At 34.6% G+C, this 18036-nt stretch overlaps 3 protein-coding genes across 3 annotated transcripts; 2 read left to right on the top strand and 1 right to left on the bottom strand.

The window, feature by feature from the left end:
* The first annotated feature begins 597 nt into the window (after positions 1-597).
* On the top strand, positions 598-8181 carry LOC145630087 (glutaminyl-peptide cyclotransferase-like). Its single transcript, XM_081682331.1, has 11 exons — positions 598-958; positions 1712-1768; positions 2313-2348; positions 3013-3077; positions 3759-3822; positions 5035-5152; positions 5674-5771; positions 6440-6510; positions 6602-6629; positions 6899-6953; positions 7706-8181. Exons 1-11 carry the CDS (start codon positions 680-682, stop codon positions 7807-7809), a joined length of 975 nt encoding a protein of 324 aa, XP_081538457.1. The 5' UTR covers positions 598-679; the 3' UTR covers positions 7810-8181.
* Positions 8182-9097: 916 nt separating this feature from the next.
* LOC145630086 (protein GET1-like) lies at positions 9098-13543 on the top strand. Its single transcript, XM_081682330.1, has 8 exons — positions 9098-9447; positions 9854-10030; positions 10490-10572; positions 10813-10883; positions 11263-11333; positions 11415-11496; positions 11718-11767; positions 13087-13543. The coding sequence occupies exons 2-8, from the start codon at positions 9935-9937 to the stop codon at positions 13153-13155; spliced, it is 522 nt and encodes a 173-aa protein (XP_081538456.1). The 5' UTR covers positions 9098-9447; positions 9854-9934; the 3' UTR covers positions 13156-13543.
* Positions 13544-13985: 442 nt separating this feature from the next.
* Positions 13986-16867, bottom strand: LOC145630085 (putative polygalacturonase). Its single transcript, XM_081682329.1, has 6 exons — positions 16668-16867; positions 15888-16217; positions 15281-15401; positions 14990-15164; positions 14829-14899; positions 13986-14733 (listed from the first exon to the last, which is right to left on the bottom strand). The coding sequence occupies exons 1-6, from the start codon at positions 16698-16700 to the stop codon at positions 14018-14020; spliced, it is 1446 nt and encodes a 481-aa protein (XP_081538455.1). The 5' UTR covers positions 16701-16867; the 3' UTR covers positions 13986-14017.
* Between the last annotated feature and the right edge of the window lie 1169 nt (positions 16868-18036).

The raw sequence follows: 18036 nt of genomic DNA, 5'->3' as shown, positions 1-18036 counted from the left end.
TTCATTATTGTTATCTGTTATGGGGGTTACTTAGCTAGTGTTACAAAAGTTATTTTGTCAGTGTTATGTGGGTTACTCGGTTAAGACCTGTTCTATTCAGCTTAATTTCATTTCAGTTTAGTTTAGTTCAGTTTCTAATTTTCTTCTTTCATAAACAAATCAGTTTAGCTCAACTCAGTTTAGTTCCTCATTTCCTTCTCTCATAAACAATTCAGTTCAGCTCAGTTCAGTTTTGTAAATTAGAACGGACCCTTAGTATTACAAGAGTTAATTCATAATTGTTATAAGGGATAATAGGTCAGTGTTGTAAGAGTTATTTGGTCATTATCACAGGGGTTACTTTACTCGGGATAATAGGTTAGTGTTGTAAGAGTTATTCGGTTAGTATCACAAGGGGTTACTTTACTCTTTTACAAGCAACAACCTAGTGCGCCAAATAGCAAACAAAATGTCTCTCCCTATCCCACCCCCCCCCCCCCCCCCCTAAAATGGGTCTTCCATTTGACTCGACCAATGCCAACCCTAATTGGATTGGTGACCCCAATTTTCAACTATGTTTGCTCACCCCTCGTCCTTATTGGGAGAGACCTGGACCATTCCTCGTCTAGTAACGCACCATCATACTGCCTAAAAAATGATGTAAGAAAGTTGTTGGACTTTTCTCTCTACTCGATCGTTAATGGCAGGTGGTGGAACCCAGAGAAAGAAGAAGAAACTCACTGAACGATCCAACTCAGTTCCTCACTCGTCCATGCCTTCTCCCTCTCCTTCTTCTCCTTATCGATGGCTAACTCGAGTTATCCCAATTGCGCTTCTTCTCTTTGTCCTTGTTCTTTTTGGCATTTCGTCGAACGCCTGGGTTGCACTCCCTCACATTTCCCAGAAATTTCAATCTAATCAGATTTTTTCCATTGATGTTGTTAATGAGTTTCCCCATGATCCCAAAGCTTTTACCCAGGTTTGAATTTTTCAAGTTGTTGTTTCCTGTTATTATGTATGAATTTTGATTGTTGTAATTGATTAAACATTTGAGAAATTATGCTCATTGTGCTAAATTACATGAAATTTGTTGGCTGCGATTAGGGTTTTTCTGTTGTAATTTAATTTATCGTTGAATTTCTGATTGTTATGAGTTCATGATTTATCTTGGGGGGAAAGGGATTTGCATATTGATGACAGATTTGATGATAATTTTGTTTAGAGTTGTGTGATAAGAGTACATTGAATTCCTGAATTTAGGGTTTTTCACTTGTTGATTTTAGACTTAGCTCATAAGTTTTTGTTCTAATGTTCGTGCTGATATAGATTGGATTGTAATGATGTTGTCACAACAAGAAGTGGTCAACTGTAGGATTTAGATGATCAAGCTAATGTGCCATATCAGGCTGATTAAAATCAATTGGGTGACTTTGTCGATGATAGTTTATCCCTTGAATTTATCTGTAGGTTGTTCAATGAGTCTAGATTTAAGAAGTAAAGCTTTCAAATTTCAATATGTATATTGTTAAATTACATGTTGTGGCTGGAGCCGTCTAAAATTTTCCGATTATATCGAATGAGGTTCGGAGTGGTGGGTCATTTGAGTGTGCTTATGCTGAGTTTAGAAGTTTCAATTCTGAATGTGCCAAGTGGGTGTTGTTTTGTGCTAAACAAGCGATTATACATGTGTGTGTGTTGCCGGAGACTAACATCAATATGTGTCTCTTTCCAGGGGCTTCTATATTGGAAAAATGACACTCTTTATGAATCAATTGGTCTTTATGGCCAGGTGAGTTCTTCCTCGAGTTTTGATTTGGTATGCTTGGAAGAAGTAAGAACTTCAATATGTCATGAATCAAGCATGATTAACTGTTTAGTGCACAAGTTATAACAAGGCCATTGCTTGATGATACTACTTCAAGTTATTCTGCAACTCTTCCTTCGAAAACACTCTCTCTTCTAGTTAAAAATAATTAGAGGTAGACTACACACCTTTTGACTTCTTTAGACTACTGTTATTTGCCATACCTGTTGGTTTTCTGTTGCCACTGTTACTGTCCTTGTTATACTGTTTCCCACTCCAATCTTAAGAAAGGAAATCAGGGTTCATCAATGTTTCTTTATGATGGAACCATCTCAAAACTATTCTTTCTTTCTGAGCTCCTCTTCTTTTCTATTCCCTCTAACCTTCTTTCCACTATCATCCAAAATAAAAAAAATTAAATAAAATAAAATTGTCAGAATAAAAAAAAATAAATTAAACTATACATCCGTGTTGTTGGTGTTTGGATAATTTTAATGTTTGTAATCTGACTTCAATTTAAATCTTGCAGTCTGCCGTGAGGAGAGTTGCTCTACAAACAGGGAAGGTACACTTTTTTTTTTTTATTTTTATTTTTAAAGTACTTTATGTTCATTTCCACTTCAATTTGTGAACTTGATGATCTAACATGGTCTAGGAAGTTTTAATATCTTTGTCGGTTTGTCTTGTGAGGTTTTGTTTTTATTTTTATATTTAAATTGAAATTTTTGCATCTTGCATGAATCTGGAATTTTAGAGACTCTCCCATTGTATTAAACTATCCAAGAGTTGGTGTCCTATTAAATTCAACAGTGGTGATAATGATATACCTGCTATTGTATTATCGGGACTAACTATGCTAGTTTATACTGGTGTTTATGTTATACCTGCATAGCATCTGGGGCTTCGATAAGGTACCACAAAGTTCGCTTGAACAGTATAAGATTTAATTTAGCTGTTTTATTTTCTTGCCGGTTGCTCCTCTCCTTCTCATAGGTGATTGGAAAGATCTTCCACATGCGCTTTTCTTTTTAGTATTTTATTTTAATTTTTTACTGTGCCAATTTATTGCTTGTGTAGAGGGGCTCTAGATTTTAATTTTCTGTACTATTTCCCCCTGTATACCCAGATGAAATTTATTCGTGTTATACGTGTGAGCACATATTTGTTATGCTTTTCATCTATTGAGTTTTGTTGACTGCTTCTGATAGTTGCATCCCTTGATTTAACAGGTTGAGGCTGAGTATAAGATGGATTATTCTTCTTTTGGGGAAGGATTAACTCTCTTTGGTGAAAGGTATGTATCCCTAATTGTTTTAGTAATAACTTTTTTACTTTTGGTCATTCTCTCGTTAATGCTGTATGTAGAAAAGTCCTTGAGATTTTTAGTAGTGGCTGTGAATGTATGTCCAGTTGAGTGGCTGTGATTGTATGATTCTTTTTCTTAGCATAGTTTTCTGCTGGCTTGCTCTCAACATTTGCATATGTTGTCAAACAAGCAGCTTCTTTTATGTCACATATACGGCATACACTCTTGTCCTTCATTTGATAGTTTGGTACAAGTTCATAGGCTATGATAGAGGGAAATTTAATTGCACCATAAATGAGAAATCTTTGTCTAATGGACATAACGATTGACTTAGAAAAATGGTAACTGAACAAGTCCTTCGATTAGCCAAATAGAAATCTCAAATTAGCAAGCAAATAATTGTGGCTCTATTATTGGCCATTATTTATAAATGTCAAAGAAAGAGGTCTTGTATATCAAGGCAAAAAGACGGCTATTTTATACTATAGTTTTCTGAAATTTATAACTTCCTCTCCAATGAATCTCAGAATAATAATTTATGTATGCCTTTGAAGAACCTAATCTATTTTCTTTTACTTTAACACTAATTATTCATCTTAAGTGAATGAAAATGTTCAGTGGCACAGTACTTTGATGTGTTTTCTAAATCATTGATTATTGCCTTTGTAGGTTGTATCAACTTACGTGGTTGCAGAAAATTGGTTACATCTATGACAGACAAAATTTTAACAGAGTCTGTGTTACATTCTTTACCCATCTTGATCTATTTTTATTGTTTATAATTTTTTACGACTTAAGAGTATTATGTATTGTCTGATTTGCCATAAAATATTGATTTAAATCTCGCTGGAAGTCTGGCCTACCCATATCTTCTGGATTTGCATCACATTGCTTCAATAAAGTCCATTTTGGTTTCATTTGCTGGTTAATACTTCCTCTGTTCTTTTTTACTTGACCTGTTTCTTTTATCACGCTTGCCAATGCAAAACTTTAACGATCAATAACTTAAATTCTCCATAAGTAAAAATTATAAAAGTTATATATTATGATAGTACTTATTGAGACGAATCCAAAAATATCATACATTAATATATTTTTCCTTACATATTATTCACAAAAGACGGTCAAAGGAGGGGTGGTGAATAGTGTAAAAGTCAAAGCGGGTCAAGTAGTAAAGAACGGAGGAAGTAAAGAACTGTCTTCTGTGTAAATACCTTGCATTTTGATTTTTTGACTGCTGTTATGAGATTTGTTGCATTTTGATTTTTTGACTGCTGTTATGAGATTTGTTGCATTTTGATTTTTGATACTTAAAGCTTTATAACTGTTAAGTAAACTTCAATCATAGTTTTGATGTATGTCTGGTTTTATCTGTGATACAATATTTTAAATATTTGGCATGCAATTGACTGCTCATAGTCTTCAACTAAAACTCCAATATGTTCAAGTGTGGTGAAGACTGCTAAACTTGTTCTGTGACTTGTGAAATTATCTTGATTGTGGGTATGAGATGGAATCAAATAGGGTATATGATGTCCAAAGTGAACATGTTTTGTATGCACTTCATTCCTTGTTTCTTCCATTTCTTTTTCTTATTTTCCCATGTCTTCTTTCCTTGCACCTTACTTGAGCTTGCTGTACATAATTTATGCTTTTCTTTGATCATAGTATTCATTCTTCATATTTCAATAGTAAGCCTCACAGCTTGTTTTTGCTGATTCATTCACCAACACCATATCAAAAGATTGTTGTAGACTTGTAGTGAAAGCACCTGCCGTGGATGTTATGTGTATCTTTTGTTCGTTTGACAAATTTTTAAAACAAATATTAGGTCAATTGGTTATAGCTGATCTAATTCATGGACTCCTGTTTTGTGTTCTTTTTTAATGCCTTTGATTGATTAGTTTAGATGCTTTACTTATTTATGCCTACATGCTTCTTGCAGCTAGCATCATTTACGCATCAAATGAATGATGGTTGGGGACTTGCTACTGATGGTAAAATCTTGTTTGGAAGTGATGGCTCTTCAACATTATATCAATATGATCCCCAAACTATGAAAGGTACCTGTTTATGATTTCACTGCTCTTCTCATTTAGTATTCGAAACATCCCTGGTCTCAAAGTTCATTTGCTATTTCCCCACATTGCTATTTGGTGTATTATCTTTCCTCAGTCTGACATTTAGAATATTCTCCACCTCTCTATTCCCCTCCCCCTCCCCCTCCCAAAGATAAATTCAATAGGAAAAAGGTGGAATAGATGAGATCTTAGGTTTCATATACATAAAACTTGCATGCCAAGATGTCATTCACTTGCTGTTGTACAGTGGGAGTAAGTATGTGCACGAACTGTTATTGTGCAATACTGCACCTTCAACTTCAATGTCTGTCTTTTGTCTACTTTTCTACTCGTTGCTATCTTTTCTGAAACTTATGTAATTTGAATGTAATCTCAGCTCAGTTGTGGGTGCACATAACATTTCTCATATACCCTTGGTTCTTTAGATGAATATTTTTCTGCTCTGCTGTTTTCTTTTAGTTAATGACATACTTAACCTTACTTATGTTAGCACTTGTTTACAGAAATTCAAAGGCAAACCATTAGATATCAAGATCTTGAAGTACACAACCTGAATGAATTAGAGTTTGTGAATGGTGAAGTGTGGGCAAATGTTTGGATGGTAATACATTTGTATAATTGTAATACTGTGGCTTTCTGCTCTGTTGCTTGTGTTTTCAAACCTACGGAGAAGTTCACTGAGTCAGTAAACTTTTGCTTGAATCTTTTTGAAGCATCTGTGTTTGCATATTGAGCTTGCAGCCTGGCAGTGCCAACTCATGTGAAATATTTCATCTTTTTCCTTTCAAAATCTGAGGCCAACTTTACTTCAGTTCCAAAAAGTTATACTTATTATATGTTGGCAGTTGACAATTTTCTCTATAATTTAGCCAAGAGTCTGGTTATGTTATGAGAGGGCGTTATTTTAGTGCTGACAGCAGCTTTTGTAATATCTTTTATAAATGGGCTAATTACTAGTGCTTATTGAGCAACTTGTTTCATATCACTTTGAAAGTCTTCTTTTACATTAGATAATTTTAATTCATGATTTCTATGGGTAATAACTCCATTTTTAGAAAGTTTTTCTATGCTTCCTAGGAAGCCTAAAGAGTGTGTGTGTGTGTGTTTTTTTTTTTTTTTTTTTTTTTTTTGTTTTTGGGGGGGGGGGGGGGGGGGTTGGGTGGGTGGGTAAATATGAGGCCTGAAGGTTGCTTGTAATGGGGCTTGGTAGCACGTGTTTTTCTTGGGGCCATGTGAGCCTTCTAAAGTTGATTCGTTCTTCGTGGGCAGACTGATTGCATTGCTAAAATATCACCTGGAGATGGCATTGTGGTTGGGTGGATTCTTCTTCCCAATTTGAGGTGCTCACTGAATTTATGCAACTAATCTCATCTTTTTATTTTTTCTTCCTAATATCATATTGACACCTTTTTCTTTTGCCCAAATTTTCAGGGAAGGATTGATAGCTTCTGGTGAAAAGGTAATAATTCGACTCTATCAGATGGCCCATGATTTTATTTTTCTATTATTATTATTACGTAATTTTTTAATGAGTCTTTTTACAAGTGATATTCTTGAAAGTTTTCTCATGTAGCCTGCTGTGATTGCCTCAGTGTTATAGTTAGCACATGATGGGGGCCTGGGGGGTGGGTACTGGACTACTGGTTTTGTTGTGAGCCCTGCAATAGGGTATCCTTTAGAGGGAAAAAGGTTCTAAATTCTCATATATGACATTTTACATTTCTGTAGAGTATTGACGTTTTGAATGGCATAGCTTGGGACAGCAGTAAACAGCGCATCTTTGGTAAGCTATTTCTTTTGCATGTTACCTGCATGAGGAATCAATCAATTTTAGCAATGCATAAGCAGAGATATTTTGAAACTTTCATTCACAAGCCACAGTGCTTTAAATGATGAGATAAATACTAGTAAATGTTTTTTTTTGCTCTTCCTATGCCCTTTCCCACGTAACTTTTTAGCCCAATGCGACTTAGCTGGGTGATTTACCTCAAGGTCTCTAAATTCGTTCTTTGTTCTTAGCCTAATATCAACATTCCTTAATTAGCTTCGTCTCCATTGTAAGTTTTCCGTTCTGATATATTTCTAAACCTAATTGGACCATTCCTTCTATGATGTAAATTATTACTCGTAATAATTTTAAGCTGCTATAAATAACAGTTAATAGATGTTTAGTATTTGTATAACAGAAGAGTAAATATTGGTTCTTTAACATGCGCAGGGAACATAATTAAGCAAGCTCTCTGCTAGTCTGCTTGATAGTTGTAGATCAAATGCTTTTTTTTTTGGCTGCCTGTCTAATTTGTAATGGCCAGACTTATAAACATCTGTATTACCCCGTACAAGATACTGGATCTGATTAAGGCCTTAGCCACCTAGGTTTATTAGGTCCTAGATTCAATTACCCCTTTCGTTTGTGCCTCATGTGTATTACAGTAAAAGGTAAAAATTTTAGATTAAGGAGAAGACTAATAGAGTACAAAAAGGTCTTTAAGTCCATCATGACCTAGTTGGGTTTATAACATTCTTTCCTTGCAGTGACTGGTAAACTTTGGCCGAAGCTGTATGAGATCAAGTTGCAACCAGTGAAGGAAAGTGTAGATATTAAGCAGCTATGTATCCGAGAGCAATTTCATTTCTAGAGCAGCAGGCCACGCCAACAAAGATACTAAATTAGTTATTTTTTTGTTCTTGATACAAATGGAGCTGGGTTTGTATATACAGTCCCCGTCGGATCTGGTTGATAGTTCCTACTGGTCAGCTAAGTTGGAATGTTAAGCAAAGCTCTGGTAGTAAGCGTTTTGTTTTGCAGGGTGCCAATGAATTTGACACCTGCGAGCTCTCTCCTCCATCTCAATACTTGTAACTCTATTAATTTTGCTATACATAGAATACAAATCATTAGAAAAGCTTTGGGGACTTTTGGTAAAAGCTTGTAATTATCATGATGTCCAACTCTTTTTTATTTGAACAAAGATAGGTTACTCCTTCCGGTTTCGAGTCGGATTTGGTTACTTTTCCATTTATTCCTTTATACTTTTCCATTTATTCCTTTATACTTCGTATAATTTGGAATATTGTTTTAGGCTTTTGGTTTCGAATTCTGATCCGTCTTTGGGTTGATCAAAATTTGCCAGGTCAATTTTGAAATTTACATACTACAGTATTGTTACTTGTTTCACACGATCTTCAACTCTTTAAAAACATAATGTGATTTATGTATAAGAAAATATAGAGTCATGTGGGGTTTTGTGAAGTTTATCTTGAGCTACATTTTTACTTTGATGAAATATACGGAGTATTTACCGGTCTCCGCCCCCGGTATTTACTTCGGAATACGGAGTAAGATTTAAAGAGAAAGCTTTAAAAACTAAGGGTAAGTTTATTGCAAGTCTTAATCAAAGTCTCAACATGAGTCTTACTCAAGATTCTTGCAATAAACTCATCTAAGACTCATGTGAGTCTTACATGGAGTTTGGAAAATCCTAACCCATGTCAAGACTTTGCAAGGCCAATGAAAATTAGCCACCTCACCAACCAAAAGTTTACAATAATTTTTTTTTAAAAAAAAAATAATATTTTACAAAAAAAATAAATATATTTTGAAGAGGATTAAATGAGTTTGGAGTGAGTCTTGGGATAATGTGTAAATTTGGAGAAAGTCTTGTATGAATCTGAATAATATAAAAGTATTTTAAAGTTAGTGGAAAGCTGATGTGGTAGAGTTCGAAATCTGGATCCGGGTCTGGGGATAAACTCACCCTAAATCTTCAAATAACTTCATTAATACAAGTAACCATTTACTTCATTTTCTAATTTTATTTTAAGGAAAAAAAAATCAATTGAGGAGTAAAATTGGCAAAGCAGTAACGTTTTTAAAGTGAAAGTTAATTAAAATAAATCACGATTAATCAAAACCAAGCTTATGAATTGTGTCCTCGGAAAAAAAAAAAGGATTTATGAAATATGTTAAAGTCGAAACGTGTCATCTAATCTGGCACGTTAGAAGTCGTTAAAATAAACGAATAAATAAAAAAACGGTTCACCTTCTCCAGTTTTCTCCTGCCCAACAAATAGAAGAAAGAACAAACCCACGTCCCACCATTAATTTTGCTGAAAAACGCAACATCCACCTCTTCCATCTTCAATACTTCATGATTCATACTTTTAATTTCTATATCCTTCATCAATCCGTCAATTTTAAGGGCTGATTTGACTTTTATTTCCAAAAATTAGGGTTCGTGATTTATCTCTAGTTTGGAGATTCCTAAATAATTTTGGTAAGTGCTCTTCATTCTTCACTTCTTATTTTGAGCTGTATTTCTAGTTAATTTTAGCTTATACTACTGATATTTACCTGTGATTTGTTTTTATCGGTCATTTGTTCATTCATTTATGATGATTTGTTGTATTTAATTGTCGATTTGAATATTGCTTGATCGATAATATGATTTATTTCAATTAATTCAATCACTTATTGACAAACTAGTTGTTATGAATTGTAAATCTTCATGTCTTAATGCTTTTAATTTATTTTTGTGAGAGTTAGTGATCCTAAATTCACGAATCCAATTTAGTTGTTTCACCTGTAGTAGAATTATAAATAAATGTCTGCTTGTTTAGTTGTTAACTATGTCATCATTTGTACCAATGCTGTAGAATTTATCAACTGAATGTCTTTAACAGGTTGTTGTCCCGAAGTACGGTGCATTCGTGACTCTCGAATTGTTGCCGGTTTTATTGTAATTTGATTAAGCAGGAGAGAAAATGGATGATGATGGAAGTAGTTTGGCAGCTCCGACGATCTTTATCCTCGTTGCCTTGCTTCAGTTTATTCCTAGATACTTAGAGCACCAAATTAAGGTAATGCATTATTCTCTCTACTTGAGTATAGTGCACACGCTAGTATGTATGAATAAAGAGTGTAATAAATTCCTATGAGCTCAAGAATTGAAAAATACGACGAGCAGATCACATTTTGATGTTTTACGGTTTAAGGAGTGTATTTGAAACTTATCATTTCCTGTTACAGAAGCTGTCGTCGTTCAAATCAGTTATGGTATCAGAAAAGATGTCATATAGCTCTATACTGTTATTGTCTTCTATGAAAAATTGTGCACACTTTGACTTCGGATTCTTTTAGAATGGTACCATGAATTCTGATGATTAAGATTTATATGATTGTGGTTTTCTTTGATTTTCTTTTTTTTTTCTTTTTTTTTTTGTGGGTGGGTGGGGGGTATCCCGCAATATGCTTAATCTCTATAATAATGTAGCACTAACCGAGACTTTATTGGCTTATTTGTTTATTTTTCTCTCAAGAGTGGAGGAGCTCCGAGTGATGAAGAAAAGGAGCTGCGTGCAGAAATTAAGCAGCTTTTGAAAGAAGCTAGCACATTGTCACAGTTGAGTCTTGTTATTTCCTGTTATAGTTGGATCAAATTAATGCATTTAAGTTGAACTCTTCACCCAGGACTGGGATTGAAGCGAATTAGTGCTGCCTGCCATTTTCTGTATACTGACCGTCATGTAACTATCACAAGAAAAATATTATTGACTTTTCTGCTTTCCCTATATATTATACCTCCCTTGGCAATATCGTGTGATTCGTGTCTTCTTACCTTCGTGCATATTGTTGACAATAGACCATCAACGTTTGCACAAGCAGCAAAACTTAGGAGAACGGCAGCAGCTAAGGAAAAAGAGCTTATAAAATGTAAGTGAAAGGAAACCATAGCTTGTCATTTTGTCAGATTAACAAGCATTAATAAATCATCTTGACTTGTTGGTCATGTAATGCAACTTATTATTTATTACCGAGTTGGTCTATAGCTGGTTTAATGTGTGTCCTTTTTTCTTTGTAGAGACCAAAGTGATGGATTTGATATTGTATCTTGTGTCCAAAACTTAACTTTAGATGTATTTTTTTCTGCTGGCTTTTACTAATTGCCATATGTACTGTTGGAGTAGTATTTGGTAATTTGACACGGTACTATACAGCTGTATTAGCAAATGGAGAATTCCCGTGGGATCTTGTTCTTGAATTTGTTGATACATAATATTGATTTTAGTCTTGTGTTCGACATCACTTGTAGGGCAAGAACAACAAATTCTGGATAGGAAATCATTATACGATCCATATATGAAGTATGTGACCCCTGTAAAGGTGCCTATTTGCAGACTCTGCTTGTGCTAATTCTTATGTGCTTGTACATTTCAGGTTTTAAATTATTTATCTGTGTTTCAGGCATTAACCTATCTTTTGCTGGGAGTTTGGTTTTGGAAATACCCTGTTGGATCAATATCTAAGGAGCTTGTACAACCATTTGGTGAGGAACTTCAACCACTTGCAAGTCATTTTATTGCAATGTTTTTGTTTCTTTATTAAGCTTCTATAAATTTAGTGTGTATGGTTTTTACATTAGCAACTAACCCTTTTTTGAAACTACCTACAATAATCTTTGGGAGAATCAGAGATGGTGTCTGGGTGTTAGCTCATGATACAATTCACTGCCTACAGTCTTGTAATCTATATATTTTCTTGGTGCAGGAAGGATGCTATCTTGGAAATCTGGTGGTGGTTCAGAGGACAAAGTGATGGTATGAGTGTGATATGGTTCTTTTCTCTTTAATTTTTGCATGACTGGTTGATTCCTGCACCTCTCATTTTGCAAGTTGACTACTTACCTATCAAGGGTATGATTGTTAAGGTTTTAGAAGATTTGTAGGATGCAAAGTTGAATTTTCATTATTATAAAAAAAATGCATTTGTTGTGTTCAGTGTTTGAAACAATTTACGAGCTTCAATCTTGATAATGATCTGCCAATGCACATACCTCAAGTCTTGAGTCTTTATCCTGCTTCATGCCAAATCTGCCTTATACCCAGAAGCAATCTTGCATGGCATCCATTGTAGCTACCTGCACTACTAACCGTTGGACTTTTGTCAGAATCTATCCACCCCATGCTTATTTATATCACATTGTATACACTGGGTTGGATTCCCCAACAACTTCTCCCACATCAGTCACCTGCTTTCTGTAAGATATCAGTTTCCATGATCTTAAATGGGGTCTTCTAGTCTAACTTCAGGCTGACACTTTTCACGGGCTTCATAGAGTCATAGCTGATGTCTTTCATTCAAGACCCTTGAGATTTTATCCTTATTCATCTATTTGCCAGTCAGCCAGGGTGCTTGCTAGATGGTATGGCATATTTGCTCACGTTGTAGAAAAGATCTTTTTTTTTTAATCCTGTTAAGTGTGCTATGTCTTGTGATTTTATTACTCTTATGAATCTGACCTATGTGCAAGAAATCTTGAGCATCCTCAGCATGCTCTTCATAAAACCCTTTATGGAATAATTATTTTTCCCTGACATCAGTGAAACTATCCTTTATGTATTTTTGTCCTGTCTTAATAGCCATATCACACAACAATGAATTTTCTTTAAAGCATCTTTAGATGCAGCTAGGTTACTGTCTGAGGCTCCTAGCAATCCTATACTTGTATCGTACATGGAATCTGAGATGTGATAGTTGGCCCTCTAAAGTGAATGCTTTCTGTCATTGAAACAGATTTCACCCTTGTACGAAGTATTTGGGATGAGCAGGTCAGAGCCACTTACCCTTCCATTGGGTTTCTTAAGTGGATGGCCTGAACTCTGAAGTGTCTCCATTTTCAGGCTTTCAGCTGCTGAATTTACTCTACGTGCTAATCTTTTTATGACATTTTTTTTATTTAAGTTAACTAAAGATCCCATATTTATCTCACAATTACACCTAACATGCAAGTGTCTTCTTTTGGTTTTTAGGCTATCATGTTCTGATGTACTTATTTTGATTTTGATACAGTTAGTGATCTCACTTCAATATAAAAATAAATTATAACAAAAAATTCTTGCTAATCCTGTGTACGCAGATTGGTATTGTACCTTGGCTAATATTATGCTCCAGGGTTAGTAAGCTCATCTGTCGGAAGGTCATGTAAGATTTTACTGGTGTTTTGTGGTCAGCAGCTAGCTGTTTAATTCAGATTTCTGAAGTCTGAGTGAGCATTTGAAATATATGGGTTCATGTTGCTGTTTTTGTCGCACTGGCACAAAGTTATAAAGCAAGCGTAAATCAATAGAAAAGGATCGACGTATATAGCACGCTGGAAGGCTTTGAAACTTGGTCTTGCTTGGTCTTATGCAGACATCTCATACGAATTATAACTGATCTAGTTATGTTCTTTTTTCTTTTTTTCTTTTTCGATTCTTTGAAGAATACATGTCTCTTGCTGGTTCCTAATACAAGTACAAAGTAAATCTTTATTATGTGCTTTGTAATTGGGTTCAATGGACAAGTATCATTTCATTCTCACATATTTTGCTGAATACATGGATTCTGAATTGGCTTCGGTCTAGATTCATTTATACTCCGTTTGAGATATTTCCAACAGAGTTTGTAACTGGAAATTGGCTCAAATTATTGTGTTTACTGGAAATTGAACAAAAAATAACTACCTCCGTTACAGGTTATGTGCTACGATTAGACATTTTCCCTCTCTGCTTTATGTCAAATCGTTGCATATAATCTGTAACGGAGGTAGTATTTAGTTTATGTTAATTGGGTCAAGATCTCCTTCAAGTTGGCTTATAGAGCGTAATGTACTATTTCTTTTTTAAAAAATGACAGTCTTGGGACTAGATTACAAAGAATTAGAGCTTTATGCCTAGAAAACAGGGGAAAATATAGTCGGAGTAGAAAATATTTTACAGTCCTTAAGTTAAAATGAAAGTTAAACTAGAAACCGATCATCTTATTACCAAACCGCGAAGTTAAAAAGACTAGAATTGCATTTGATTAGCCTAATATCTAGGAGGTTTTGGCCTAACTGTACAAATCTTCAACTCAACATCATCAATAGGAAGTTTATCAGTAGGGAAAGGACAAGGCACTACTTTACCAGGCTGCTTATCAGGCAACAAATCACAAGCTTGAGGATTAACCCCACTGGTAGTCCCTTCAATGTTTGTGCAATTCCACTGAACTTTCTTATGTTTCTCAGCCAAAAAAATAGTCACATTAGAGAGACAGATCCCGGTGAACTTATCATTCTCGATTCCTGCAAGATTTCCTGACATCTGAACATCCTCAGCTGTCACATCCTGGTAATTGATCCCGCTGATTATAGGCAGCGCCTTGGGATCGAAACCTGGATCAGGGTGGGACCCGTAATCGCCAGTCATCCAGAACACATACTTCATTGTACTCAAGGTCATGCCCTTGACATATATGTCCTTAACAAAGGCACCCCTCCCTGGGGCTGTCTTAATTCTGACCCCTGATTCTGTGTTAATTGCTGTGATTTGTTCTGCCCTTACATCTTGGATTCCACCTGACATTTCACTACCTAAGGCAATTGTTGCACTATCAGGGGAAATGCAGGTTATTCTTCGAATGTTTACATGTTGTGTTGGCATTCCGAATTTGATCCCATATTGATCCCAACCACTCTTGATCGCGATACAGTCATCTCCTGAGACTATATAGCTATCCTCAATCCTAACATTCGAGCAAGAATCTGCATGATTATAAGAAATAGGTTGAAGAGTTTAGGCTTTTGGCGATATAAGTTTGTACACACTTCCACAATGTTACTGAAATTCTAGAAATCACCTGGATTGATCCCATCTGTATTAGGAGAATCCACAGGAGCTAAGATGGTTAGGCCTTGAACTATAACATTGCTGCAATGAAACTCTAAAGATTAGTTTCATAGGATAAAAAAAAAAAAGTAAATATTTAGGCCAAAATGAATAATCTAAAGACTAATCAACCTGCTGTAAATAGGATGGACATTCCATGAAGGAGAGTTCAGTAAAGTGAGATTAAAGATTTGAACTTGATCAGAGAACATAATCTCGATTAAGTAAGGACGCGTTAGATTAAGCTCTTGCTTCTTAAATTTGTCCCACCAGTAAGCCCCTTGGCCATCAATTGTTGCATTGCCTCCTATTGATTTAAACAAAAAAACAGATGCATAAGATTTTGATCATGACAGTCTGTTTAGCAAGACAGATTAGCTAGAGAAGTTGGTAATAGGATGATTAAGGTGTTAAGAATATTACCAGTAATTACAACATCAGTAAGGTTGGTTCCAAAGATGAGACTAGCATATCTCCCGGCCGGAGCGTCCCTGCCTTTTCCATAGGAAGGCAAGGGAGGAAGAACAGGCCATTCTGATTCATCCTGTTTGACATATAAGAATGACCAAGAAACTAATGAATAGGAAATGAAATCCTATGGTTTATAAATCCAATATTAGGTGTAATATGGTCATATTGGTGTACTAAAAATTTTAATTCCAAGATTTACTAAATCGCCAATTATTTGGGACATCCTAAAACAAAATTGTTGCCAACTGTTGGACTGAGGGAGTATTAAAACCCTCGTCCTCCCATTTATCGATACATAAATTTGATAAGTTCGAATTGGATTTATATACTTGTATGTTGTATACACACAAATACACAATAGAGGATCTCATGCCTCCCTTTGTCCATCCAAGTGTTATGTTTAACGAGTGAGAGTATGAGAGGCCGTGTATGTAACAACTTTAAAAGCACGGTTCTCCATACTCTCAAGTGCACGATATAATTTGACTAAACTTTAAATAGGGGCATTATAGTGACAACATTTCAACTATTAATCATGTTTAGAATTGAGTTTTATTACCTCGGAAGCAATAAGAACGGCATCTTTGTCAAGGTAAAGAGTAAAGCTACTAGTGAGATTGAAGCTGCCAGTCAGCCATTTCCCTGGTGGAACAATAAGTTCCGCCCCGCCATCGGATGCATACTTGCTTAGGCTAGCAATGGCTGATCGAAACGCCTTGGTGTTCGACGTCTTTCCATCTCCTACGCCACCAAAATCCGTCAAAAATGCACCATGCTTTCGACACCCTTTCGGAACTCCACCCTCCAACACTCTAACCGTTCGACATTCCACTAAGTTGATGCTTAGTAGTAGGATAACTGATAACAAGGCCAAAACCACTTCATAAGCCTGTTCCAATTTTAAAATGTTAGAATCAAGACAATTGGTAAAATTCATGAAACAATTATAGTCGATATTCTAATCATATTCGAAAGATTACATAAAAATTACAAAGTACGAACTTTTTTTTAATTAAAAAAAAGTTGTGAAAAACATACAATTAGTCCTTTAGGACCAGATCTCAGGACGGGATCCTCTCTAGTAAGGATCCCGTCACTGAAAGGAGTTCCCACTCTCAAGTCTCAATTCATTAATCAAGGAAAATCATCTCCCCTTCGAAATTATTTACGGAGCATTAGAAAAGATTTTACTCCGTACCTATCAATTTAGCTATACTAAACTTTGAAAATGTTTAAATTTTCACTAAAAATTCGAATTAAAAAAAAAAAAATGGAACCCCTATAAATTGATGCATCAAAGAACTACATGAAGAATGACACACAAAGGTTGAGACTTTACATGGTATGTTTTGAACAGTAGAGAAGAAGACATTATTGGAGAAGTACTTTATTTTGTGAAATAATAAAAAATGAAATAAAGACTGTCAAATGAAGAATTTTATAGGCAGAAGAAAATAAATAAATATCAGTATTAGAGGAAACTCAAAGATTTTATTTGATTTATAAAAATGGAAAGAAATCATTAAGGAGTACAATTACATTAAATTGGTTAAATGGTAATAATAGATTGTTATCAATGAAATAAATGTATCTAATCTGATAAAAAAATAAGATTTCGTAACGCAGCGAATAATGAGATCAGCAAAAGGCCAAAGTGGGCAGGCGAAATGATGTTCGTTTGGTTTGTCGCCCTTCAATTCATGGGGCTTGCATACTACAGACTACATATCATATGATGTGAGGCGTATATTCTTAGGTGCACACTCATGCACCTATAAATAGGTGTAACAACAGCACAATATGAACATTAACTTTTCAGAAAGTGAACATTAGGTTTCTTCTCCTTTATTTTTCTCCTTCATTTTTTATTTTCTCTGTCCTCTGTTTTTTAATTTCCCCCCCCCCCTTTTTACACTTTTTTTTATTGAATTTGTTTCTTACAACATGAAAATAGTTATTAAGTATGAATTTTTGTGTGAATTTCGATTTTGTGCTTTAATTTCGATTGATTAAGGTATATATGAATCTTTGAATTCACAAATTATACTCTATATTTTCTCCTTCCTTTTTTAATTCCTTTTTCCTCTTTTTTTTTTTTTTCTATTTTTCTCGTTTTTTCGATTTAACGATTGAATATGTTACTTACAATATGGAATTGGTTGTTTATTTGATTTTTTGAATTCATATGAATTGATTATTTTTTTTAGCTTCGATCAATTTTATTTGTGTATGAATTTCATTTGATTTTCTACATTTTTTTTATCAATGAACATAATCATGCAAAATATGAACATATGCATAGGTTTCCTTAAATGTGAACATTAGCTTTTCAGAAAGTGAACATAAGCATAAAACATATGAACATATGCATTTCAGAAAGTAAACATAACAATTCAATATATGAACGTAAGCATTGGTTTCCTTAAAGTGAATATAACCATTTAAAAGGTGAACATATGCGTAAAAAATATGATCATATGCATTTAAGAGAGAGAAGATATGCATAAACAGACTTAATGAGAACAACAAATATTTTCTATGAATATTTACATTATGAACATATAAAATATTATTATGAATATAAGGCATTTTATTATGAACATAAAAAATTGAAGAAATAAAAATAATATGATTATGAAACATATGCATCTCAATTCATAAGTATTAAAAATATGAACATATGAATTCAAAATATGAACATATGCATT

This window comes from Chenopodium album, chromosome 5 (genome assembly GCF_948465745.1).
Source record: "Chenopodium album chromosome 5, dcCheAlbu1.1, whole genome shotgun sequence".
Classification (NCBI taxonomy): domain Eukaryota; kingdom Viridiplantae; phylum Streptophyta; class Magnoliopsida; order Caryophyllales; family Amaranthaceae; genus Chenopodium; species Chenopodium album.
This window is presented reverse-complemented; position numbering and strand designations above follow the sequence as displayed.

Coding starts and splice junctions, on each gene's coding strand:
- LOC145630085 (XM_081682329.1), bottom strand. CDS start 16,700: ATGTCTTCTTCTCTACTGTTCAAAACATACCAT. Junction 14,900..14,989: donor GTCCATCCTATTTACAGCAG/GTTGATTAGTCT, acceptor GTTTCATTGCAG/CAATGTTATAGTTCAAGGCC. Junction 14,734..14,828: donor TACAGATGGGATCAATCCAG/GTGATTTCTAGA, acceptor ATAATCATGCAG/ATTCTTGCTCGAATGTTAGG.
- LOC145630086 (XM_081682330.1), top strand. CDS start 9,935: ATGGATGATGATGGAAGTAGTTTGGCAGCTCCGACGATCTTTATCCTC. Junction 10,031..10,489: donor ACTTAGAGCACCAAATTAAG/GTAATGCATTAT, acceptor TTTTCTCTCAAG/AGTGGAGGAGCTCCGAGTGA. Junction 10,884..11,262: donor GGAAAAAGAGCTTATAAAAT/GTAAGTGAAAGG, acceptor CATCACTTGTAG/GGCAAGAACAACAAATTCTG.
- LOC145630087 (XM_081682331.1), top strand. CDS start 680: ATGGCAGGTGGTGGAACCCAGAGAAAGAAGAAGAAACTCACTGAACGA. Junction 3,078..3,758: donor TTAACTCTCTTTGGTGAAAG/GTATGTATCCCT, acceptor TTGCCTTTGTAG/GTTGTATCAACTTACGTGGT. Junction 3,823..5,034: donor ACAGACAAAATTTTAACAGA/GTCTGTGTTACA, acceptor TGCTTCTTGCAG/CTAGCATCATTTACGCATCA.